The sequence below is a fragment of the Zootoca vivipara genome, chromosome 7 (genome assembly GCF_965207765.1).
Source record: "Zootoca vivipara chromosome 7, rZooViv2.hap1.1, whole genome shotgun sequence".
In the NCBI taxonomy this organism is placed as follows: Eukaryota; Metazoa; Chordata; class Lepidosauria; order Squamata; family Lacertidae; genus Zootoca; species Zootoca vivipara.
Window position 1 is genome coordinate 43,937,180 of NC_142590.1, and position 27,844 is coordinate 43,965,023.

General features: G+C 43.2%; 1 protein-coding gene across 6 annotated transcripts in view; it reads left to right on the forward strand.

Annotated features, from left to right (window-relative positions):
* PIK3R3 (phosphoinositide-3-kinase regulatory subunit 3) overlaps positions 1 to 27,844 on the forward strand; it is a 252,695-nt gene that overhangs the window by 183,939 nt on the left and 40,912 nt on the right. Inside the window, exon 1 of one of the 6 annotated variants that reach the window (XM_035123282.3) lies at positions 24,720 to 25,567. The exons of the other annotated variants lie outside the window; for them this stretch is intronic. Within the exon in view, the coding sequence (XP_034979173.1) occupies positions 25,462 to 25,567 (106 nt within the window). The 5' untranslated portion in view covers positions 24,720 to 25,461. Of the gene's footprint in view, positions 1 to 24,719; positions 25,568 to 27,844 lie in introns of those variants that run through there. 6 annotated transcript variants of the gene reach the window in all.

Below are 27,844 nucleotides of genomic sequence, written 5' to 3' on the forward strand. Positions count from 1 at the left end.
GCAGGAGTTAACATATCAGAGAACACTGAATGCCAGATAGAAAGGCCATGGAGATGCCATTTAGATTTAAAGATAGCAGATCAATAGAACTGCGGATAGCACCAGGGAGACATGCTTGAATCCCCATTGTATCTTCATTGAAGAAGGGTTGACATTAGGCTACACAGCCATTGCTTTCCATAAGGCAAATGCATTAGGTGTGCATTTGCCTTATGTATTGACATAATTGAAGGGAAATCTTCTTTATAAGGCAGCATCTGTATATATGGGTCAAGTAGGTTACATGCATATTATCCTGGACTATGAAGATTGTAGTTAAAATTTCTACAGCAGTTTTAATTTCATTATCCTTCTCCTTTGTATGTCCGCACTGCTTTGAAGCCCTATATAATTAAATCCCTTTCTTCTGGTTCTTTCTCCCATTTTTCTCTGTTTAAAGAGCTAGACAATTCCATTTTTGTTTTAATTTGTAGAAAGCTTACAGCTGCTGCTGCAGCAGCAGCAGGAAATGCCTAGATTGTAGCTGAGATGGTGCCTAGTCTTGTTACTGGAGGATTTGTAAAGAGACTACAAGGATTTGACCCCCTCCCTCAGGCATATTACAAATTAAGCCTGGGGTCCTCTGAGGACTGGGTCCAATTAGTCAAGGGCTTGAATCAGAGCCAAATCTTCCTGCTATCAGACTTCCCATTCCCTAACCTAGTCTTGGTAGGAGGATGGGTGGTCAATACTGGGAGGCATCACAGCAGCAGAGGTCTTGGGTTTAAACTGGACATTCCCAGTGCCACTTGGAAACTTGTCCTGCCTTAGTCTGGTCCTGGCTTGACCCTTGAGCTGGAGGTGAGAGCGAAACTAGGCCCCAGGACAAGAGGGTTACAGTATTTATTTGTATTTAACAAAATGTATAAACCACTTAATCAAAAAAGAAAACTCTCTAAGCAGTAGCAGGGAGATATCAGGGCACTCAGAAGCAGACCATGCTGCAAATGTTTATCTCAGCTTTCAAGATTTCCTTACTCCAAAGGAGGCCCCTTATTCCAGAGGAGCCTAGCATCTCTGGGCATGGAAGCATGCAAACTGTCAACGGGTGTCTGCCTGTGCTTGCAGTATCTGATGCCAGCATTCCCTGGGGCTGAAAGTTGGTTCACCCTCCCTCTCTGATTCCATAGGCAAAGCAGCTGCTGACGGTGAGTCAGGAACCTCATTCATGGGTCGCGTCAGATCCTCTGCTGCAGGTAGGCCTGGCATCACTTCTCCAGAGATGCTGCAGGTGTCCAGCGTAGCGCTGGGGTCAGGAGGCTCCGTAAAGACGTCATGCATCATGTCAGTGAGGTCTTCACCTAAGGGGATCATGCTGGCTCAGCCCTGGCCTGGACATGACAGAATCATGGAAGATTTCTCATGCTTCCAGGCAACAATGGGAGCCTCCAGGTCTGAAGTTTGAGGCCATTGCCTTGATACCTCCCTGTTGCCATGCATCCTCTCTCCTCCACGAAAGGTATGTCCACGAAAGGAAACAGCAGAAAGAGCTGGTGGTAGAGAGGCCTTGCTTGGAAATTTCTTGCCAAGCTACGGTATATTCTTACTCACCAATAGCCTTTTTTCTGGGAGAAGAATAAGGTACAGATGGCTATGAAATACCATTTTTTTAAAAAAGTATTTACTTACATAATATTTTTATGGGCAAGCTCTCATAAGGTGGCTTTCAAAAAAGGAAATACATAATACATAATCAATAGCTAAGAGAGAAAATCTTTCTGAGGAAGAAATACAAATAAGACTCCCAATTGTCTTCCTTTACTGGACCCTGATTCTTTGAACCTCCATTTAAACAAGTTGCTACCATCTTAAGTAGTGTATTATAATGCACGTCTTCTGCCATTGTGTTCACTGTGGGGTAAACTGGATATAGTTGATAGAAAAACTACATAATTGCAGTGACTTTCCCAGAGGAAGAGTAGGACATAAATAAATAAATAATTTTTCCACACAACACATTATACTGGACATATAAATCTAAACGAATTTGCATGTTGTATTCAGCTCAGACTGCTGGGAGGTTTGGAGTTTCTGCATAAAGTAGAAGAATATCTGTGTCCGTGTACTTTTATCAGATATCCAAAGTGATATTTCCACTGAACAGTTATGAAATCACTTTGTCACTTTGCACTGCCAAGATGTCATTTGGAAGTTCATGTCAGGTAGAATATACTTATGCAATCTGATTTACCAAAACTTGCTTATTGGCCTTGTAGTTCAAATTTTAAGCTTTTCAAAGTCAATCTTTAGTGTTCGGCTCCAAGCTTGTGGCTGCCCAAGCCACCTCTGACTTCAGAGCAGGTAAACTAATGGTAGCCAGAAAGTAGACAGCTTTGCCAGCTTGGGTACCCTCTGACATAGCAGAATACAGTATTGGCTACTTGTTGCTAGATAACACTTGCTAATAAATCCATATGTGGAATGTGCATGTATCTGAAACATCTGCATGTTGCATTTCCAAAATTAACTTTCAAAAAACTGTACGTACGGCCATTTTAAAATAATAAATAGACTTCCAAACTTTCTTTCTGCCCTTGTATAATTTCTGCATAAACTCATCTGATTTCAGCCATGATCGGAAAGCAGCAGTATCTCCACTTGGGTACTGAGGTCAAAGAAGCCACTTCTCTGAGGTCTCACAGGAAACTCATTATAAGACCTGGTTAAAAGATCTGCTCAACCAGCTTTGGGGACATTTGCTTCAAGCAAAAAGCTGCCTGTCCCTTTCTTTTGCTTGATCCCTCTATGAAACAAAGAAAACTTTGATCTGAGCTGCTCCAGAGGAATTAACTCTAGTGCTAGCACTGACATTAACACCCTCATTAGCTGGATTAAGTCTGGAGTTGCCAAACATTAATCTAGTTAATTAATGTATATTTTCCCTGCCACACATATTATATTGGCATTTTTCAGTTGCTGTTGTGAAGGCTGTGACCTGGTGATTGGGGTCCTGGCTCACATGCATCTTTATTACATTGCTACCCTACTGATTTTGCAAGGCACCCCAAGGCTGTTAACATGAGACTTCCAGAGGACCTCCCATCCAAGTACTGGCCAGGTTTCAAGCTGTTTAGCTTTCACAGATTAAACTACAGCAGGCACCTCCCAACTATTGCTGTTGGCTGAATGCTTTGCAGGTTATGCATGCTTTTAACTTCTAGGGCTTGAGCTTTTACAGTGAGTAGACATCCAGCACAGGAATGAGAAGATCCCTCAAACCCTCCTTTAACATGCAACACTGAAGCATGACAGACCTCTAGATGTCCTATAACCATAGTCATCACATGTTGAAGGCTTTGGATTGCAGAGGTCTCCCCAGATGATTGGCTAAGAAGTTAGTCTCCTTAGCTGTTGGTTGCTTGTTAACTGTTTTGCACCAATGATGGATGAAATAATGGGAGTGGACATGCTTGGGATCTATGTGCACTAATAGAGATTCCAACACTTTTGTTCTGTTCCCCACAGATATTATATGGCTGTATCCATCTCAATGCACTTGTCAAATTTTGTGCCATTTTACTTCTTTTCCCTTTTTTTTTTTGCTGGTCTGACATAATAATGGTGCATTTTTCATAGATACATATGTTCTTCTCCCAGATTTTCATGCTGAGGGTTATGAGTCTTACTGAAATGCTGGATTTTCCTGATTGCACCCAGCTCTCCTACGTTTTGTGCTCAAAAACAAATGGGCCTTGATCCAGGAGGCTAAAGTAGCTGATTTCTGAAACAGTGGACTAGCTGCTGTGAGGAAAACCAGCAAGGTTTCTAGCTGAATAAGTGCCCAGAAGCAGTGGTGCAAATTAATTAGCACACATTAAAAAGGGGGGGGGGAATAGATTCAAACTGCACCAATCACATCAAATGTGTATGCCAGTTCAATGTTGTATGTTATTTTGCACAAGAACAGCAGATGTAGACAAGAAACCCTGAGAATTCATGGTCTGCAGTGCAGGATACAGCCCTCCTTACAGGAATATCAACAATGGATTACAGGCCTTATGTTCAGTGTGGCAGCATTACAACCCGTGGTCTGCAGAGATCCCTGTTCCCTTACCCACCCCCACCCCCACCCCCACCCCCACCCCCACCCTGCCATCTCTCTGCTGTTCAGGTCAGTTCAGTTATGACCTGAGCCAGGCCTTAACTCGTAGGGCTCATCCACACTTCCTTTTTGTGCTGTGTTTCTAGGCACAGGTGCAGGCTTTAAAGATTCATGCCCAAGCATGTTTTTCGAGTGATATTTGGTGAATATTGGTTTTCCAGTTGTCAAGTGATTTGGAAAGTTCAACTCTAGCATGTTAAAAATGTTACTAGCTGGATAAGCACTTTAAAAAGTGTTGTTTTGAGTGAGGATAATGGCAATAAGTAGGTTTGTGTTTGAGGAAAAGTCCAAAAACGAAAGCAGGCAGGGGTAATTTACTATCTTAACCACCTATTCTCGCTTTCAAGATCACTTGCTGTTTTCTAATGGGATGGTTATCTAGAGATGGTCACACATGGTTTTTTGGTGTCTTGTTCTCATTGTAAGTTGTTTTGAGAGGGGGGGGCAGAAAACAAAGTGATGGTGATGATGACATTGCTTTTATTGCAAGTGTAGCACTCATAGAACACAATTAGGACTGTCAATTCGATGAAAGACCACTTTCTTTTAACCAAGTAATATATTGCTTAACCACTTCAAATTAATATTATGGTGTCTTAATAAGGTGATAGTTTTAATACTTTCTACAAATAGTAAGTTTCCGCTAAATAGACATTGCAAACAATATATTTTTGTTTGTAGTGCCTAGTCAAGAGATGTATAATGATGGACATCGGAAGCAGCTGCCTTATACCAGTTAGGTCAGAATATTAGGCTATTCAACCTAGTATTGTCTACTCAAACTGATAGCAGCTCTCAAGTATTAGGCAAAGAAAGGTATTTCACATCACCTGTTACCTGATCCTTTTACTGGAGGTGCCAAGTATTGAACCTGGGACCTTTTGCATTCAAAGCATGTGCCTCCTTAGAAACTTAATCGGTAAGATAATGAATAACAAACTTTTATGCAGTAAGCTAATGCATATCTTTTCACGGGTAGAAGTTCTAGTTAAAATCCAAGCAGAACCCTCCTTTTGAATCTTGGTTCAGTCTGTGATTCATTACTCCATTCAATTTTATTTATATATTAAAAAATAATTTTCCATGATTGGCTCAACATCTAAAATTTAAAGAGTTTTCGATTTGAGGTGGAGCATGCCGCAGGCTTGAAATAGTCTGCTGTCGTATTGAAAATCCTCTTTAAGTAATCTACTGATGCTGCTGTAGATTGCTTATCCATCCAAAGTGAAAGTGGGCTTTTTTAGTTGTTGTCACTTGAAAACCATCAGTTCCTTCTCATGCTACTATTCCAGTTTTCCTTCCAGCTAAAATCACTCTCCCAGGGGACTTGCTGCAGCCTGTTTCCTAGCCCTTGTCTTTCTACGCCTCCAGGAATTGCAAGTTCTTCTCTATCCCGTCAAACAATCCCACCACTGTTGTGCATGATGATTGTCACTTCTCCTGCCTTTCCTGGAATGGAGACCAGTTTTCCTGCATCCCCACACTGCCTCACCACCTCCTCATCGCAAGAAACCACAAATGAAAACATAGCACTTCCTGGCTGATAATTGTTTTACTTTATGTAACGCCGCAGAGATGTGCAGTGACACCTTACCAAAATAATAAAGCTGAATCTCTGCCCAGGACAGACAGAAGTCTTTTAAGACCAGGCTTCGCCACCCATAATTCATGTTGACTGCCTGTTTCAACAATGTCAAAAGAATTGCCCAATGCTATGCTGCTATACAAACAAAGGTGTTGGGGAACTAAGGATGCTTTCATACAGGCCCAATAATTCATTGATGTAGCAATGAGATTTTGAGGGGTGGGGGAAGTTTCTCCACAGATATGAAGACGAGATTGCACACACTCGTCCACTGGCACTACATTGCCCATTATGACACACACATGGCACATGGTTATTGAATGCATGCTGCATGAAATCAGCCCACAGAGGGCCTCATTTTCAGCTGATTCAGGATGATGCAGAAAAGGGTTTTATATGTCATAGAAACACAGAATTTGTGAAAGTTGGCATGTTCAGGACAATAATAGCCTTACTTGCTGTTCTTCAGGGTTAAACCAATGCACACGGCTAAACCAAATCTCCATCTATCTCAGAATTTTGTGTCTGACAAAGGATATCCAAATACTGTGGGAAGCTCTCAAGCAAGGCAAGGAGGCGAAGTCTGTCTTTTACAATTCAGAATGGTGGGTGGAAACAACCTTCTGACCTTGTTACTATTTCCATTGATCAATATACAGTTCTGCTGAAATCAATAAGGATTTCACTGCATTTTGTGTAATTTTAGAAGGCTGTTGCACATGTGCACATACTACATGGAAGTGTGCATGTATAGGCATGCCTGTGTTCCTCACCGTGCACACAAGTGCTCCCCCAGGGTACGCAGTATCGGCACCTCTTTTTGTTGTTGTTAAAAAGTGGGCACTTACTGTAACGGCTTCATGGCGAGTACGGCACCTATTTTTCTAGAAAAAAGCACCTCTTTAGTGTTGCAATTTAGTAGTCCTCACCTCCATCCCATGTGCCCTTTGTCATCTCCCATCCTTCCCCATTGTTATTTTTTTAAAAAACACAACCTGTGTAGTTAAATTAACCCTAGAAACCACCGGTTGCTTGCCTCCAAGGTGCTATCAATGCAAAACGTGTATTGTTTGGATTTCTGTTTGACTAGGAAAGGTAAGAGTTTGGGAGATCTGGGTATTAAAAGTTGCTTCTTCAGGAGCTGGCAGCTTTTACAAAGCTCTTACTGTCTCATAGGAGGAGGGGGAGAATTATGTGTTAACCTAGCCACTGTGATTTGCATAGGAACAATTCAGGTTTTCATTTTATGGCAGGTTCTTGGCCTAGAAACTGTTGTTATTAAATGTTGCACTGGTATGTTGGTCCATTAATCAGTGCTGCAGTATTTACCTTGCCTTTTCCCGCTAGACAATAAACATCTCATGATCACTCAGTGCAGTGTAGAGCCAAAGCTAACTTTTTTTGTGGTTTCCTAATCCTCTAAAACCATAGATCTAAAAGCACGAGGTAGCCCTTCCTACTGGAAGTGCCAGCAAGGTGAGCTCCTCTCTTAATCACATGCACTCATTCACTCTTCCAGTAGCCATCTGGTAGCCCATGATGAGAATTGGTCATCTGAATAGTTTATCACAAGCTGAACCCAATCCACATTTTGAAGGATTGCACTATTGGGCAAAATTACAGCCTCTCTGCTGATGGCAAATGGTTCAGGTGGGTCATCTGCCATGCTCATGAATGTGCCAGAAGCTAGGGAGTTGAGCTAGTGGCTGCAATAGGAAGAGCTACCATGTGTGTGTAATCATTACCAATTTAATCTGAGAGGGTCAAATGAATCTCGAACTTGAGCCTGCATCTCCTAGCTTTAAATCTAGCACTCTGTCTTCTGAACCATTCTGGATAGTGCCCAGTTTCTAAAATGCAAGGTTTCAAGTCTGTATCAAAGCAGCACCCTGCAATCTGGAAACTTGGGTCCCAAACATGTGAGGACTGGCTGTGGTTAATTCAGTAGCAGAATTTACAAACCCTTCATATGATCTTAGAAACAGGTTCTGGGGTCCAAATGTAATCAGCTTAACTAGGATTCTGGCACTGATAACAGTGACTAATTTGATGAGAAACCCCATTCCTATATGCCCCCTGCCCCTCTAACATGTTTCAGGTCTTTAGAAGAAGAGAAAGGAGAGGCTGTCATTCTCTTTCCACCATCATCCAATTTATATAAGATTTGAGGTTGTCTTTGGGATATATTATCACTTCTATAGAAGAATAAGAGCAAGGAGGGGGAAAATGAATGGAAACACACCATATACAGTGGTGCCTCGCTAGACGAAACGCCCTGTAAGATGAATTTTTCGCTTAACGAAAGGATTTTTCGAGCGGAGGCTGCCTCGCTAGACGAATTCATTTTACGAAAAATTCGTCTAGCGAATCACGGTTTCCCATAGGAATGCATTGAAATTCAATTAATGCGTTCCTATGGGCAAAAAAATAAATAAATAAATCCAATGCATTCCTATGGGATTCACTAGATGAATTTTTCGTTATAAGAATTGACCCGTGGAACGAATTAAATTCGCCTAGCGAGGCGCCACTGTATTTTAAAACAGCTGTGTAGGAAAGCTTGTCACACCTAGCTAAATGCAACCTGCTTCTGTGTAATTCCTACATTTTATTTTGTTTTAGAAAAGTCAAGAGATAAACTGAAAATGTGGGGGGGGGGGGGAGAGAAATAGCTGCTCAGTGGATTTCGTCCTGTAATGAGCAATTTTTCTTTGTAGAAAATGTGGAATTTAATCGAACAACTAATAACAAGTTTGCAAAGTTTCTAATGAAATTTTTCTGTTTGAGTTTTCAAATTAAAGGTGCTGGAGCTCAAGCCTGCCTGCAGATTGTAGTGCTTCCCCCATTCCCAAATGAGTGGAGGCTGGTTGTAGTGCCTCATTGGTAAAAATGTGCTTACTTTTCTTTAGCATTAGGTCGCATTTGCCCTGGGGTGTCTCTGTTAGTGGTCCCCCATAGCTCAGATGCATAGCTTATATCCAGCAGAAACCCTACATTCAGCATGGTGGACCCAATTCTGCCCCCCCCCCGGCTGAGATTAGACAGGCCCCCTCCTTGTTGAACTTGAGGCACTTGACAAAGAACTTTCTGTTTAAACAGGCATTTTAAATAAGTTTTCTGGGTTTTTGGATTAATTTTTAAACACAGCTTTAAAACTACAGTAACTAAGCAGTATATAAATAGCATAAATAAATAAACAAACTCTTACATTCTATCTTTTCTCCTTCCCCACCACTGTCTTACCATTAAAGTGGAGTCATGTTTTTATGGCTGGTCTTCAGAGTAAAAAAATAAATAAACTTTCATATAGCAGCTGCAATTTTTGCCTGATGTTAAGAGGTTGCTCTTGTCCCGTGTGTGTCCCTTAGGGAAGGGAAGCCAGGAAAAAGCTGCATCTTCCAAGCAAACATAACCATGATTCCATCTGAGAAAATGTACAAGGAGAGCGAACGTAGCCAAGCAACCATGCATTACGGTAAAATGGGTCATTTTGAAGGCACAAATTGCATGTGTGCCATTGGAGGGAAATGATACCCCCAACAAAGATTTGCTTGTGGTGTCTGCGTCTGAATGTTTAGTTCAACTTATTAAGAAATAATGTGGCCTTTTTAAATTTTTCATGCCCTCTGGGCCTCTCCTTCCTTTTCTCATCTTTGCAATCACCCTCTACAACTCTGAGTCCTGGATCATAGTCACGCACCCTTTTTGCTGGTGAAGACAACAAGATTACAGATCTGTCAGTGGGATCTGCATGGCACTCCTCCGTTCCCACACCTCTAGGGAGACTAGAACTGCCTCAACAGCATTCCTAGTTGGGGCAGGAAAGCCCCCAGCCTAAAAATCTCCAACAAGGCCATAGAAAAACCTTTCTAATTTTCACTGAAAATGGCATTTACTATAGAGGCTACATTACATGTCTAGAGTCACACTCCAGCTTGGTATAAACAGATGTGATCCCATTGGTGGCTTCCTAAATACAATATCCAAAATGCATTATTGGAAGTCCATATCATCCTACCGGTATTTAAAAGACAGGGTCACACCCATCAAACCTGGACTCTAAAAACAGATAAAAGAACCCTCAAATAATGTAGAATGGACAAGGATAGCCCTCCTTGAAATTAAGCACAAAAATGAGCTTTTTATGGAAACAATGAAATGAAGCAGCATATTATGCAGAACTCTAGATCTTTGCCTATATTGCAAACATAGAACAGTAGTCAACCAGGGACTGAGGTCCTTTCGGACCCCCCCCCCAATAAAATATTGGGCATTGCCATTCAAATGTTCAAATGTTGTGTGTGCACCACATCTTGTGATCAATTATGTTTAACTGCTCCCCACATATTTTAGTCAAGTTGGCACCCCTGAGTTTGCATACTTCTTTGGAAGAACTGAGCATGTGAAAAAGTCAGAGTGCCTATAAAATTTAACGTGCAAATGGGGATATTTTTTATTCTAGAATACGGAGTTTTTGAAAAAAGGAAGATTTTCTAAAAGCATGTGATTGAGATGGTGTCATGCAGTAGTTGGGGTTCCTCCAATGACCTTTTTATTGAGTATTCATCCTGAATTGTTTGCACAAAGCTTACATGGAGGTTATATGGTTTCCAGTCTTTATTGAGCCTTTGTTCTGATTTGTTTTGGGGGAGATTATACAACAATGAGCATTCAGATTGCATTCACCCCAGTTTGCTTACGTGGTGGTTACATACCTAGCTGTTAATGTGTCATTTATCCCACACTTTTTAGTGTATGTCCTCTTCACTTTCCTCACTGCAGAAAGTCCACATTTTAAAAAGTGGATTTGTTGCGCCAAAACACTTTAATCCATTTTAATTGCAAAAAATTACAGTATGAGATTAAATCTGGAGGCAACCTTAGTGAAGAAACTAGCGGTTTTTATGAGACTGGAGTTGTAGCATTGGGAAAGAGATGACTGCTTGTTCTTTATAAAATAGCATAAGGGCTGCAAGGCTTCCTTCTCTATGTACCAAAATTATGCTGTCAGATTTTTAAAAAAACTTCTGCTGCTTGTCCTGGTATGTTAGATTGAACTGAGAAAAATAGCTAAGCAAAGATCTCTCTGTGAACTGTTGTGTATTGAGTCAAAGGATTTTATATCTGTATTATTATTGTCTGTATTTGCATTAGGATAAAGTAACTGCCTTTTGGTTCCAGAGGGTACAGCTACTATTGGTTCATTTAAGCTGCTGTATTTGGATCCTCTGTCTTACTGGTTCCCTCCAAAAGGCAGCACTGTGATTGCCTGATATTGTTCCCTCCAAAATGTATCCCTTCCTAGCTAGTCCCCTGTCCCTATAAATGTAACTTTCCTCTCCTCAGTCTTCAGTCTTGTTCACTTTAATAAAGAGCTGTTACTAGAGAACTGTCTCCAGCATGTTATGTGAAGAGAGCTGAAATCACAAACCCCACGTTACAACAACTGGCGACGAGGATGGGATCCGGAATGCTGAGGAGCGGTTAAACACAACCCTGCCTCAGAGTCCGGATTGCAGCTGAGAACAAGACTCACTGGCCAGCTGAGAAGACGACCCTGCCCGCTAGGACAATGGAGAGTCCAAGGGTATTGGAGCCCTTCCAGCCATCAGAGCCCCACACCTGGGAAGACTACGTCGAACGCTTCGAGTTCTTCGCAGTGGCTCAAGGGATCACCGATGCCAGCAAAAGAAGGGCCACATTCCTGAGCTACTGTGGGCCCGAGACCTTCAAGCTAGCCAAGGCATTACTTGCTCCAGCGAAGCTGAGTGAGACATCTCTCCAAGATATTCTTGCCTGCCTAACAAGCCACTTGGCGCCTACTGAGACCAAGATGGCCCGGCGGATGGAGTTCCATAAGAGGCAGCAGCATGCTGGGGAGTCTGTATCCGCATTTCTGGCTGAACTCCGGAAGCTCGCTCAGCACTGCGGCTTCCAAAATCTGGAAGAGGCTCTCCTGGATCGGTTTATTGGTGGTCTGAGCAGCAAGAAAGCCAGAAGACGCATCGTGGCTAAAGAAGAGGTTACCCTTGCTTCAGCCTTGAAGGAGGCCACCGCCACGGAGAATTATGAAAGAGAGGAGCTTGATGCCAGTCACAAGGCCACTAAGCCACAGATAGAAGTTGCGCATGCCATGGACGAGCTAGAGGCTACTCCGAGCCAGAGCCCAGTCCGTGGGGTCGAGTTAGTGCGTCAGGCCTGCACAGTGCACAAAGATCGCCGAGGCAGTTGCCCAGGTTGTGGCGGAAACCATGAGCGGAAGAGTTGTCGTTTCAGGGATGCTATGTGCCGGACGTGCGGAAAGACGGGTCACATCGCCAGGGTCTGTAGATCGGCGGCGTCGGGAGCAACAGGAGCACCTAGACTGGAGCATCGCAGACCGCCCACAGCAACTCGTTTTCTAAAGGACTGCCACTACGTAACGGAGATCAACGGGAGGGCCGTGCAGTTTCCAGCGCAAGGCAAGGCACACGTCAAGGTGAAGATTGAGGGTCAGCAGTGCGACATGGAGGTGGACTCCGGATCTGCATTCACCATCGTGTCGGACCAGACCGCGAAGACATTCTTCCTCAGGGGTAAGTTGCCCCCTCTGGAGCCCTTCCCGGCAACCTTGCAGTCGTACTCAGCAGGCCGCATCCATGTTATGGGAATGTGTGCCGTGAGAGTACAGTTCCGGGACAAACAGGCTGTACTCAAACTGGTGATTGCGAAGGGCAGTCGCCCCAGTCTCCTGGGCACTGACTGGTTCCCCGCCCTGGGATTGAGTATCTCAGGGCTTAATTCAATCCAAACCTGCCCTGAGATGAGCGAGGCATTATGCAAGGAATTTGCTGGTCTCTTTAATGGAAAACTGGGTTGTTACAAAGGGCCCCCAGTTGACTTCGAGTTGGACCCCGGGGTGGCCCCAATCCGACTCAAACCAAGGCGAGTGCCATTTGCACTGCAACCCAAGATCGAGGCAGAGCTGGATAAATTGGTCAAGCAGGGAGTTCTCTCACCCGTGGACTCTGCTAAGTGGGAGACTCCAATCGTCACGCCCCTTAAAGCAAATGGGGAAGTCAGGATATGTGCAGATTACAAATGTACTATCAATAAGGCACTCAGGGGAAACTCATACCCCATTCCAGTCGTATCACATCTGTTGGCTAAACTGGCTGGGGGCAAGGTGTTCGCCAAAATTGACCTGGCACAAGCTTACCAACAGCTGCCAGTAACCCCACAATCAGCGGAAGCACAGACTATTGTCACACATAAAGGGGCGTTCAGAGTTAACAGATTACAGTTCGGAGTTTGTGTGGCCCCAGGGATTTTTCAAGGGCTCATGGAACGCCTGTTAAGAGGTCTGCCGGGGGTCTTGCCATTTTTTGATGACGTTTTGATTGCTGGAAAAGACCTCAAGTTCAAGGAGGTGGGGTTGCAACTGAAGAAAGAAAAATGCAGTTTTGGGGTGCCAACTGTGGATTTCTTGGGGTTTAAAATTGATGCATCAGGCATCCACCCCACAGATGCTAAGATTAAGGCCATCATCGAGGCACCACGACCACAGAACAAGACGGAGTTGCAGTCATTCCTGGGACTTATTAACTTTTATCATTCGTTCTTACCCCAGAAAGCTTCGGTAGCTGAACCATTACATAGACTATTGCAGAAAAAGAATGTGTGGCGATGGGGGCGGGAGCAGCAGAAGGCTTTTGACTCCTTGCGAGGAATGCTGAGTAGCAGGAGCGTCCTTGCTCATTATGATGAGTCAAAGCCGCTGGTCCTGGCATGTGATGCCTCTCAATACGGTCTGGGGGCTGTGCTGAGTCATAGGGAACCGGATGGGTCGGAAAAGCCCATCTCTTTCTATTCCCGTACGTTGTCGCCCACAGAGCGCAACTATGCTCAAATTGATAGAGAGGCACTGGCTATTGTGTCCGGAATCAAAAGGTTCTATGATTATTTGTACGGTCGCCATTTCTCCATTGAAACGGACCACAAACCACTGTTAGGGTTGTTCAACCCAAACAAACAAACGCCACAAATTCTCTCCCCCAGAATGTTGCGTTGGTCAATATTCCTGAATGGGTTCCAGTACACCTTGACCCATGTGCCAGGGAAACAGTTGTGCCATGCTGATGCGCTGAGTCGATTGCCCCTTCCTGGCGGGAGCAATGAGGATCCTGCTCCGGCGGAGCACATTATGATGCTAGAAACACTTCCGGGGGCTCCTGTAACAGCTACGGATATAGCTGAGAAAACTAGGAAAGATGCTGTTCTCTCCCGTGTTCTCACTTGGGTGGGGAGGGGGTGGCCAGGTGGTCCGCATGAAGAAAAATTCAGGCCTTATGCGACAAGGCAGCACGAATTGTCCATGCATAAGGGTTGTCTCCTATGGGGAGATAGGGTGATCATCCCAGCACCACTGAGAAACAGGGTTCTTGAGACGCTTCACATGGGACACCCGGGAATGGTCAGAATGAAGTCGCTAGCCCGATGTTATGTGTGGTGGCCTGGAATGGACCAGAACATAGAACAATGGGTACGAACATGCAAGGCATGCCAAGAGGTGCGGCCAGAAGTGGCCAGAGCACCAGTCCACTGGTGGGAGCAGTCCAGGACTCCCTGGAGCCGGCTGCACATAGATTTTGCTGGGCCATTCCAAGGGAAGGTCTTTTTGGTTATCGTTGATGCATATTCCAAATGGTTAGAAGTGGCGATGGTCCCTAGCATGGCATCAGCTGCCGTAATCAAGGTGTTGAGGCAGCTGTTTGCTACCCACGGGTTACCTGAGACCATTGTATCAGATAATGGGGCAGCTTTTGTATCCCAAGAATTCAGGGCATTCTTGGCTGATAACTTTATAAGAGGGGTCACATCCGCGCCCTTTCACCCATCCTCCAATGGGCAGGCTGAGCGCATGGTAAGAACGGCCAAAGAATCCATTGCGCGCTTAATGGAGGGTAACTGGTCGGCTCGCATTGCGCGAATGTTATTTTTGCAGCATGCAACACCGTGTACTGCGACGGGCAAGTCGCCAGCCGAGCTGCTCTTAGGTAGAAGACTGGTAACGGTGCTGGATTATGTCCACCCAGATAAAATGCCAAACCGTAATTCAAGAGCAACCCCCCAGGCTGAGACTGACACAACAAGGTATCTCGCCCCTGAAGATCTGGTCTGGGTGAGGAACTATTCACGAGGTCCGCGGTGGGTGGCCGGTGTGATCACCCGGGCTAGTGGACCTGTGTCCTATTATGTGACCTTGGAAAATGGGCAAGTTTGGAAGAGACATATAGATCAGCTGAGGCGCCGGGCGCTCAGCAGGGAGGAGTCAGATAATTCATCCCTGGCTAATGACGCACAGCTGCGAGACCAGAGTGAAGATGGCCCAGAGGTGCAGTCACCAGGGGCTTCAGCAAATGAACCAGGGTCTGCTAGTCCTCAGGATGACGAGGTACAGGTCGGGGACCCTGAGATGTCTGGGACTCCATCTGTTCCTGATGAAACCCCTATAGCAGCCCCTCCACCACAGGTAACACCCAATCCAGAACCTGCAACACCTGTTGTCAGGAGATCAGGTAGAAGTTGTAGGACCCCACAGTACCTGAGGGATTACGTCTGCTGTGCTCACTAGGGGGGGAGGGGTGTTGTGTATTGAGTCAAAGGATTTTATATCTGTATTATTATTGTCTGTATTTGCATTAGGATAAAGTAACTGCCTTTTGGTTCCAGAGGGTACAGCTACTATTGGTTCATTTAAGCTGCTGTATTTGGATCCTCTGTCTTACTGGTTCCCTCCAAAAGGCAGCACTGTGATTGCCTGATATTGTTCCCTCCAAAATGTATCCCTTCCTAGCTAGTCCCCTGTCCCTATAAATGTAACTTTCCTCTCCTCAGTCTTCAGTCTTGTTCACTTTAATAAAGAGCTGTTACTAGAGAACTGTCTCCAGCATGTTATGTGAAGAGAGCTGAAATCACAAACCCCACGTTACAACATGAACAATCCTCAATCTTCTCATTTTTTTAGTTTGTTTCTTTTTAAATGGAGGTTTTTTTTCTGCAAACCTAAGATGTCCCCTCAAGGATGCAGGAACTACCATCACCCGACCTTGGGTGGCTCTGTTTCACTGCAACATTGGTTGATACAAGACAGCTCACTTTGCTGTTGTGACAATCTTGTGCAAGTAATATTGTTCCTTTTAAAGATGGCCAGTCATCTTGATGTATTATGGAGAATGTTTGCTATCTGTTGGGAAAGGGGATGGCAGCACTCACCATTGGAAAAAGAACACTCTGCCCCTGCCATCACTTTGCTGCACACCAGCCGGCACCAATTTGGGAGTCTGATAAATTCCAGTGATAATATGTCAAGGAGGGCCACAAATCAAATTAAGTGAACAGTAGACATGTATAGGATTTGCACTATTAGCACCTGTTTTGACTAAGGGTTTGTTTTCCCGTTTCATTTGCCTTTATTAACAATGCGTGGCTGTTTCTCATTTTATTATAAAATCTGCAGGCACAAAATATATGGGTCCTTCACTATGTAAATACAGTTCTCTCTGTGCTGGGTGGCTAACAGGGCATGGTAACATTTCATTTGAAGCTTGGAGCAGAGTGAATAAATAAGACTGCCATCTTTATTTAAATCTGCCAAAAGGAAAAAATGGAAGTAATAGAGTCACTCCAAAACTTGACTATTGCCATTCTGTTGATAAGCCATGACAAAGGCAGGCAACTATCTCTTCAGAAAAATTACTTGCTCGTGCTCCCACCACTACAACTGACAAGACGACCATGGATGGCACTGTTGGGGACTTCAGCTAGAACTGCAGTCGCTGAATGAGAATAATAATAAAAAGCTTTTCCCACATATCCATAACAGCTCAGACATGCAACACAGAGCTTGTACCCACAGAATCTGCTTTGTCCTCTCCCCTCACTTCCCAGTGTTCCTTTGCAGTGCCACCACTGCAAACAGAAATATAATATTGGAAGATGTGGATAATAGTTGCTGTACTGCTTTGAAAATTTCCACTGGGGGATGCTTAACAGTCCAGACTTACTTTCACATTCAGAGTCTGATAGCCATATTTGTACACAGGAAGGAAATTTATCTGAGATGAGATCAGTTTGGTCTGGTCCTGAGGGAATTTTGCTTTCCTCTGTGGTGTGTAAAATGGTTTGTCTACTTGGTGGGTCAAAGTTAGAGTATTTTTACTGCAGCATCACTGTGAATGTAAGGCAGATTGTGCTGAAGTTTTTCAGAGAACAGGAAGGGGAGAGAGTTAAGGAGATCATGACTGGACTGTGTGTATATGTCTATCAAAGAGATGGCAAATACATAAGCATATATGTATACATATGCACACACTCATGGTAATGCATAATATCTGCAAACACGCAGGCTGACCAAATTTTGATTAATTGCATAAGGAGATTAATTTTAACATCTCTCTCCAATTTTTCTCACCCGAGTGGTACATGCTCTGGTTATTTCTCTCTTGGATTACAGCAGTGCGCTCTACATGGGGCTACCTTTGAAGATGACTCAGAAACTACAACTAATCCAAAATGACTGGTGACTGGGAGTGGCCGCCAAGACCATATAACACCAGTCCTAAAGGATATTCCCTGGCTCCTAGTACATTTCCGAGCACAATTCAAAGTGTTGTTACTGATCTTTAAAGCCCCAAATGGCCTCAGCCATCATTCACCTCCATCATTCAGCCCAGACACTGAAGTCCACTTCCAAGGATCTTCTGGCTGTTCCCTCACTGTGAGAAGTGAAGTTACAGGGAACCAGGCAGAGGATCTTCTTGGCAGTGGTGCCTTCCCTGTAGAACACCCTCCCATCAGATGTCAGGTAGATCAAGAATAACACAACTTTTAGAAAACATGTGAAGTTTTTAATTCAGTTCAGAGAAGTTTTTAATGTCTGGCATTTTATTATTTTTTATATTCTTCTGGAAGCCACCCAGAGTGGTCAGATGGGTGGGGTATAAACATTATTATTATTATTATTATTATTATTATTATTATTCAGTCTCCAAAGGGATCCTATGCTTCCATGGTGGGAAATGTCACTTTGGGGGGGAAAGGGGCACAAATGAGAAAAGATAATATTTCATTACCCACCATCTCCCCAATAGGTTAAATGAGCTGCCCACTGAGATCAGCAATCCGAATTCTAGCTCTGAGGTTTTAAATGGGTTTCAAGAGGGTAGGACTTAGGGCTATTCAGAGTTGCAGTGTTGAATGAAGCTTGATCGACCTTCCACCTTTGCAAAGTTGCACGGGGTACCACCCATGTTCTGCAAGCTGTGCCATTTATGCCAAGGAACCCAATCTGGAAATGAAAGGACTTTTGCTCTCTTTTGTGCTCAAGAGGGGCTACACAGCCCATATCTTCTCCTATCAAATGTGTACTTCCACTAAGAGATCTTTCTTGCTATTCTTCCACCAGTGCTAGATGAATTTCAATCTCCAGGGAGGTAGTAATTCACCACATACTCTCGCCCTATACTGTATAGCTGTAGAAGCATGTTGGAGCCTAAATCAGGTCGCTGGTTATCACGTTTTCATAGCATTGCCCAAAAGAAACCCAGCAGATTGGCTCAAATGGCTTTTCTGTGTTCAGCATATTCTGTTGGAAGTTCTTCTGGCTTTTTCCAAAACACATGAAAACACTCGGGTCTTTAATATTTAATCCTGCCTCAAAGTACAAATTGTCAAACGCAAGGAAATGAAAGAGAGTTTATAGCAGCTGACAATGTGAACCTTTGTTGCATTGGAGAGCAGGAAGAGTGTTGGTTTCTAAACTTTCTAGTGTTTTAAGATTTTCATCATATCATCACCTTTATTATATGGGACCAAAGATCATGGGACCCTGCAGCAGTAAAATACTGCTTGGGCTAAGAGGGAATATGGCATGTTTGGGCTGTGTGTAGGACACATGGAGAAAACCCTCTATTAAAGCAAGTTATCTGAACATTGTGCAAAGTTATCTGGCCTAGCTATCTAGCTATCTCTATATCTATATATAATGGAATTGATGGAAGGGGTTTAATTACAATAAAGTAAACTTGGGTATACCTTTCTGCTTTTAGTTGCAATGAATACATACAAGTGGGACCTGCAACAAAATATTGTAGTGTGGAGTGCCCCTTTTCAGAATTCCAGATGCTCTATTCCAGGCATCCCCAAACTTCGGCCCTCCAGATGTTTTGGACTACAATTCCCATCTTCCCCAACCACTGGTCCTGTTAGCTAGGAATCATGGGAGTTGTAGGCCAAAACATCTGGAGGGCCGCAGTTTGGAGATGCCTGCTCTATTCCATCCTCCTCCCACACTCCATTAGTCAAGATTATTTGCCAATAGAGCATGCTCAGTCTGTGGGCTTTTTTGCCACCCTCCCTTAAGTTTTGTTTTTAAATAGGTTTGTTTCTTTTTACTTCTGAAAACTATTTCTGAGTAGACATGGTTAGGATGACAGAAGATTACTACACACATTTACACTGAATGTCAATGTCATTGCATTAAATCAGGGGTGGGGAACCTGTCACCTAACAGGAATTGCTGGACTCCACTGGCCATCATTCCTGACCATTGGTCATGTTTGCAGCTGAATGGGGCTGGATGGAAGTTGGGAGTCAACAAGATCTGGAGGACCTCCTCCCCCCCCCCGCCTTTGTCTGACAATATTCTTCTGGGGTTCACTGTTTCTGTTAGAGGGTGTTGAACAGAAGCATACTGAAATAATTTCTAATTTTTTTATTTAAAATGTTAAAAAAGGGGGCATATATTCTTATCATAGATTAATCAGAGAGTAATATGGATATAAAATTAATTTATCTAGAGTGAATTACTTGAATGAAAGCTACGCTTTTATGCAGCGCTCTCTCTCCCTCAAGGAATCTGGTTACTGTAGCAGCAGCTTTCTTTCAATTACAGTACTTCCTATAGAGATTATTCAAACAGCAGCAGTAAACTTAAAAGTCTCTATTGCCATACTTCTGTAAAGTGAATGTAGGCTTCTAATTATTCAACACCACCATTTTATTCATTTTTAGTATTCACCAAAAACCCCATCAGCAGGGGGATTGCTTAACTGGCACAAATATTGTATCATCTGAATGTATAATATGTGTTGCTATGGATGGAGAAATTATCAGTTGCTTGGTTTTCAGAGCAATGAACGGCACCTTTAAAAGAAGAAAAGCAGTCTCTTTCAATACTGCTTCCAATGTTACATTTGAAGCTGTGGTTTAATTAAGCTCTGTGTCTCAAGATGTGTGCTGAGTTCACGGAGGAAGGGTTACATCATGCACATTCATCAAAACTGTGAAAGTTGTGAAGAGAATCAGTGACATTTTACAGGCAGAAATGTCTTTTTCTGTGAAATAGATAGGTATATAACAATTCTGATGCCAAATTTGTGTGTAACTTCAAGCATCTATGAGCTCCCCCACATCACCATTTGACATCAAATTAATTCCACCCATCACCATTCAAGTAAATGTGTCCTTCCAAGCCGTGCTCCTGTGACCCTGCCATTGTTTTAAAATTTCTAGAAGACTCTTGCTTTCTTTACTTAAAGAGATACTCCTTTTCTCTCAAAAACTGAACTTTGTTGAGGCCTATCTATTACACACTGACTAAAGGTAGTTTCAAACATCTCATTGAAAAATGATTGCAAAGTGCTGCTTCTAGTTTTCTTGGCTTGTAGCCTGACTACAGCATCACATTACCTCTGGTTTTGGGTCAGCTGCAACAAGTACAGTAGTGCTGCATAAGCTGCAAATTGTCCTGAGCCTACTTCCTCACCTGAGCCTACTTCCTCAGAAGCAAGCTATATTGAACTCAGGCGGGGCTTACTTTGGTGTAAAAAGACTTAGCATCCGATTATGGGGAAGCACAACAATATAATTTAAAGGTGTGTGAGAGAGAGACTGCAATTCTTGACTTTCTAAGAAATCATCCACCTCACAGAATGCAGTAAGCTTTACTTCTGAATGAACATGACTAGGATCATGCTGACAGTCATTGGAGTAAATCTCAGTTCACATCATCTGGACCTGTATAATACAGTAGATATTTAAGACAGAGGGAGCTAACTTGTTGCCCTCCAGATGTTGCCCCCCAACTCTGTACCAATGGTCAGGTATAATGGGAGTTGTAGCCAAGCATCTGCCAGGCCACAGGTTAGCTATTCCTGATTTAGATGCAGCGAAAAGTACAATCACTGCCCCCCCTTTTAAGATTTGTTTCCCATTTTCTGAAGGTTGCTCTTATTACCTCGCTATCTGTACAATTGACAGACGCTATTTCTCAGCTGTGGCCAGGCATCTCTTTAGATCTGACGTTCATTCAAAAGGAGTGATTAAATAGGAACATGTAGTTATAAAGTGCCTTAAGAGTATCTGACTAGAACTGAACTCAATATTACTATTATTTGTAAAGTCACTCGAAATCTTTTGAGTTGTACGTTGAAGTGTTAAGTTCCAGCTCGCCTCCATCTCTCAAAACAGCTGGAAAGGGCAGCGGGGTTACTGGGCTGAACGCCAAAAAAAAGAAAGCAAAGCGGGTGAGGGAGCAGAGCAGCGAGCGTTGTGTGCAGTTTTGTGTTTGAAATCATAGCTCTCCTTAATGCTGCGCGTTGCCTCTAAATTATTTTCGAATATTCTGTATGGGACGGCTAGATCTTGAGACATCTTCAGCCGACCCAGGAGGTGCCCAGATTTCATCGGTGGCATTCGTAATGCATCACTTGTGTCTATTGTTCATGTGAGTAGTAAAACACCATTTAGCGAAAGGAAGAAGCGGGGGGGGGGGGTGGAGTCTGATGGGGAAGAACGGAGGTGGGCACTGCAAGCTCTTTCATTCTCCACTCCCTTTACCCTCTTTTCTTTGTCCCGCTTAGTAACTGGGGCTTCCAGCCAATCGCCATCCGGCCGGCTGGATTTCTTTCCTTCCTATTGGGTAGTTCTGCCGAGGGCCGTTCAGCCAATCCTCAAACTCGATGCTTCCTCTCAGACAAAAGACAAGCAAAGCGGCTCTCGCAAACTGGGCTAACTAATCCGCGCTCTCCTTCCCCCCCCCCCGCCACTTTCTACTCGCCTGCCGAGCTGGCGTGTATCCTGGCAGCAAGCCAGAGACGTAATATGCGACTTCTTGCCTTAAAATAAGGAGAGGAAAGGTAGAAATGTATGCATATATTTTACACTGGCAACAAATAATACTGTTTCTGCAGCTATCCTAATCAAAGCAGGACCTCTCATGCCTCAAAGTTCAGAAACATACCTAGACTATTTATTTGTCTTGTCACTTTGCCACCTGCTTCAATAACTTGCCTTCATTTGCGGCAGGGTAAAGAAGCTCAGCCTTTGAGTAAAATACGCAACCTCCTGTGCCCAAAACTCTAAACCAGTTATGGTAGTTCTGTCTTTGAAGACAGGGACATTGAAGAATATCCTAAAACTACTTCACTATTTTCACATGTGCAAAACTTAAGCTGACTCATCAAGATAACATGGGTAGCTCCAAGCACAAAGCATGTTTTAACTAGAAAAGTAGATGTAATGGTCTTGTCCATACGTTAAACCTAAGTTTTTAATTAAAAACAATAGTTGCTAGATGGAGGGTACCCACAGATTACTAAGGCAGTGGCTTCTCCACAGATGTGAAATCAGGGAATGATTGGCTATAGCTTCCCCAATATATGTACACAACATGAACATGCAGCATTAAGGAATGTGTGCAGACATCAGATATGGTAGTGTACAGAGTTTTCCAATATGATATCCCTAAGGAAAACAAACAATGTTGTATGGCTAGGATATTTATTCACAAATATAATTGTGAATTACCATTCACTTAAGTGGATGCTGCTTAAAACCAAGTTTTCTCTGAGAGTATTCAATGATTCCACATGTGCATAGCATATTACAAACATTTGGAACCAGATTATCTCCTAGACTATCCTGAATATTATGGGATAGCTCCTTCAAAATGTTAATGATTGTGTAAACACCAGTTTCTGTGAATAACCATCACAGAAAATATTAGATTTTAAATACTGTAGTTAGGGAGGTGGGAGCAGAAATAGCACTGCAGCCTAACATTTTACAATCAGTATTTGGCAAGGATGGGCAACAGACCCGGGTTGTTTCAGACTTCACACGTAGGACCTGATCCTAACTAGACAGGTCAAAACATACATGTTAAAAGTATTAGATGAGCAGCTAATTCTATGGGAGTCATTGTCTAATGTGTCCTGCCAACAAACTACACAACATGAATTTTACAATAACAGTTCCACCATCATAAAATGCATATAAAATAACATTGATTATGCACTCTTCCAAATATTACATCACACCAAGGCACAAACACCGCATCATCCACAATCTGCCACATACACAAATGTGGCTGCAGTCCTATGACTTCATACTTGGAGAAATAAGCCCCTGTGACTCCTAAGTAAACATGGCCACAATTGGACTGCATGGTCACAAACTTTCAGTCAGTTGCCCATAATTAGCCACACCACATTATATGCACCATGCACATATGATTAAACAATTCCCATACACTCAGTCACAGATGTTGCAATATTCACCTATAGAAATTTCACTGAGTTTAATAGAGTGACTGGAGCATATTGCTTCTTATGCATGTAACAAATGTACACAACCAACCAGAATTAGATGTGACTAGCCACTGCTATGTAGAAGGCACAGATAAACTGGGCTTGGTAGTCTGTCTGTCTGTCTGTCTGTCTGTCTGTCTGTCTGTCTGTCTGTCTCTCTCTCTCTCTCTCTCTCTCTCTCTCTCTCTCTCTCTCTCTCTGACACACACACACACACCAACCAGACTATTTTCAGGGTTCCCTCCCCCAGTACATGCAGCACCCTACATTTTTGTTCCCTTTGCTTCCAGTAGCCAACCCAATTCATGCACATGTAGAAGAATTTGCCGTGCAGGACCAAGAATGCATGCACTAGTTCCTTGCTTCCATTCAAATTAAGTTTTTATAATGTATTAGATACTAAAACAGTTATGACTCTTATACCCAAGCTGGCAATTTCACATCCCCACAAGTTCAACCATCGTATATGTGCCCATTCACAGGTCTCCATAAACCAGATCATGTACACATGACTGGAGTCTCCACATCCCACCAAATTTGGAGTAATCCCATTGGAGACACTGGAACTGCTCTGTAGTTGATGGGCTGCTGATTATGGCTTCAGTTATGTTCATACACACTTAGCATATTATATGGCTGCACATCCACAGTGAAACACCATGCACACATTAAGTAAGACAGTGTCAGTTTCACACGCATCACACATTAAAATATAGTCCTTTCAGGCTTCACACAACACAACCGCATTATCTACAAACGTTCACAGTCCCAGTGCAAGCAAATCCAAAGCTGGACCATACCAACAAAACATGTAGGAAGTATGTGGTCAACGGTAACATACCGCTTACTCTCCTGTGCGTTAACCCATGTCAGTCAGCAAGTAAGCACATACTGTACTTTCTTGTGCATCGTCTCCTGTGTGCCGTTTGGGAGGGAAAGGGGGATATAGACGGGGCGGGGGGAGTCGATCCTATCTCTGAATGGTCTCCGATGCTGGCGATTTACCTCTGTGCACCGGGGTCTAAATTCACAGGGTGCAGGCGCGCGATTGGGGGGGGGGACACCTATCCATCTTTTGCTGCTCCAGCGGGAGCCTATCTCCCTCATATCGCTACGCTGCCCACCCCACCCTCTCCTACTTTCAGTATGTGTGTGGACTCTCAGAAGAGAGGTGGAAGTAAAGTTGGAAGCAGAGTCTCCCCGGCTCCCGGCTTCGGTTTCTTCGCACGTCCAGACAGACTACGTAGGTGAAATACCCTTTCAGCGCAAGCATGAAAGGGTTAACCGAACTGGGGGGCGGGGTTCTCTCCTCTCTTCCCCCCCCCCGCTCTGCCCCTCACCCACTTCTCCCCCCCCCTCGGGTGGGTGGAGCTTCATCCCCGGCATAGAGGCGGTTGGCGGCGGTTGGGGCCTCCTCAGAGCCTCTTTAAAATGAATCCGAGTGGGGTTGGGAATAGCCGAGCACCAGAAAGCGCGCGGGGGCCGACGCTGGGCTTGTGCGCGGCGGGAAGCGGGTCGGGAGCTGCTGCTGTTGCTTCTGCTTCTGCCTGCAGCAGTGAGCGCTGGGCTTCGAGGGGGGCAGCGGTGCTGCTGGACTGGCGGCGCTGGGCTCTGCCCTGAGGCGACAGAGAGAAGGGAGACGTTCCCCTTCACTGGCGCACACTCGCTTTGGGAAAGAGCAGAAGGATTAATATTTTAATATATACCGGTGTTTTTAGAGAGCGGGCGACATTCAGTTTCCTCAAACTTTTCTTTTTAACCAACACAAAACAAAACAAAAAATCTCCTTCTGCCTCCACCCACACGCTTTTGTTGTTGTTGCATATTTTGACTAAGAGGCTTCTTTCCACCCTCAGTATCCCCGAAGCAAGGAGGGAATAAAAAAAAAGAACATTTCTTTTGGTTCCTCTCGCTTCCTGAGAGGGGAGTGGTTTTCCTGAAGAGGAAGCCATCGAGTTATTCTTAAATAAAGTTTCTCACCCCCTTTTTTTGTACGTGCTATGGGCGGTTAAGCTTTATTTTGTGGTGTGCTGTTCAATTTATTTAAAAGAAAAGAAGTTCACAAAGAGGGATCCCAGAGATCGCCCATCTGCCTGTTTGTCACAATGTACAATACAGTGTGGGATATGGATCGCGATGACACGGACTGGAGGGAGGTGATGATGCCGTATTCAACTGAGCTGATATTTTATATCGAAATGGACCCACCAGGTAAGAAGCAAAACCTACTTGGCTTTAAAAAAAAGTTTAATTGCGTTTAGGTTTCCAATCGTAGTGGTTCTTAAGTGTCGGGCATCTGTATTAAAAGTTTATTGTTCTTCCCTCCAGTGGGACTGGCTTTGGTTCTTCTCTCGCTTTCTCTCCTGGAAAAGCAAAGAACTATACTTGGAGGGGTGTAAACTTTTGCTCTTACTGTGTTCAGCTGTGCCCATTAAGCGAGTCGTTTTTATAAGGCTAGTTTTTGTTAAGAATCGAGAGCTACCTGCTATTAGGCTGCAGAATCAGGAACACACTTTTTCCTTTCCCTTTCCTCCTATTGGAAGTTCTTTGTACCGTGTATCTGTATTCATAATCTCACGTAAACTCATCTATTTAAAAATGTTATCTTCTCTATCGCTTTCTGACACTAAATGTTTAGTTAATGTTTTTGCTCCTGATGTTTTTGAACTGATTATTTTAGCTTTTGGTTCTATGTTGGCTTCTGTAAGAAAACTTGCAGCCCAGTCCTTTGCCTGTGTGTTCAGGAATAAAATTACAGTACACAGATTTCATTTCAGCTTCCTATCATAATAAGCATGCATAGGATTGTAGCTTAAGTACTATGCATTATTTCCAGTGCTGAGAGGTATTGTCCCTACTTCGTTCTGGCATAGGACTTCCTTTGTTTCTTGGAGAGGAATAAGATGTGAGAAAAGCCAGAAGTTAGGTGAATCAGAAAAGGAAGCTGGATCCATTTGACATCACTCCTAGTGAAATTATAGTGGTTGGTGTTTGAAATTGCTGCAGGCTTGTGATTCCTAAAACCGTGCTGGTGATGGTTTTAATAAGGAAAAAAGCTACATTACATTTTGGTTAAATCTAATTCGAGATTGTTGTGAGGTTTTTTGTTGTTGTTTTTTAAAAAAATGAAGTTAGGAAAATACACTCCCTTCCATTAATTCAGAGTTCTGGTTGTCATGCAGATATGTGATTCTTTGTGACCTAAGGTGTTTAGGCTGTGCCAGCTGAATCATAGAAGTAAAAGTAACCTCGGAGATAATCCAGCTCAGCCAGATACAATAGCATGATTTCTTGGACTTTATCCACACCAATGATGCTCATTCATGCTTCTCTTAAATCTCCAGAGTGTTCCATAACTTCTTAAGAAAAATTCTCCAAGAGTCTTGTCGCATTTGAAATACTAACAAATTTATTATGGCATAAGCTTTCATGGACTCAAGCATACTTTGTCAGCTTGAGTTCACAAAAGCTTATGCCATAATAAATCTGTTAGTAAGGTGCCACAAGATTAATCATTTTGCAAGAGACTAATATGGCTGCTCCTCAGGAAATTCTTCAGAAAACTTATTGGTGAATGCATATTGATATTAGTAGCTTCAAACATCAACCCGAAGTCTGTGAAACTGCAGCTTAAATACTTTTTTTTAAGTTCAGTCCTATCTCTTGGTGCATGTAGCAACCATTCTCTGTTTCCTTTGATAGCAGTTTTCAATAATCCAGAGAACTTATTTCCTCTTAGGCTGCAATCCTCTACTCACTTACCTGGAAGTAAATCACATTGAACTCAATAGGATTTACCCCCATGTAGGGATAGGAATGAGCCGTATAATCTCTAAGCAAAACATGTCCAGCTTTTTTTAGTACCCCCTATGTTGTCATGACCTTCTAATGGCTATCATATTTGTTTTCTGAATTGCTGAAGCATAAGTTAAAGTAAAAGTTGGTAATGAAAACTGTGAACATTTCCCGTGAAGAAGACTGAAATCTGATCAGGGCTATATGTTCTGTGCACAACAGAGAAAAAAGAAAATTCTGTACTTTGAATAAATGATGCAAATGAAGCAAACTGGTATAGGTCTACTTTGCATAGTTGTGAACCCAACACTAAGGCTTTCAGGGATTTGTAATGTTTGCTAAAGAGAGAGAACATAGAAGCTGGGAATGGAGGGTGACATTAAAATTAGTAATAAGTCGATAGTAGGAACTGGATAAGGTTAATAATACAGTAGTTATAAGGAGGGGAGCATATGATTATACAGCATATGACCTCTCCTCATATCCATCCAGATTTATGATGCTTCATCAGACAGTTAAACTTTTTATCAACCACCATGAGGGCTGGGAACTTGATCCGGTGTACAAAAAAATAAAACTGACCTCTGCGGATCTGATGTATGTCTAAAATAGCATGCAGTCCTTAATACATTTGCACTTTTATGATTTGGTTAGCTAGCTGTAATAAATAAATAAATTAAATAAATAAATAAG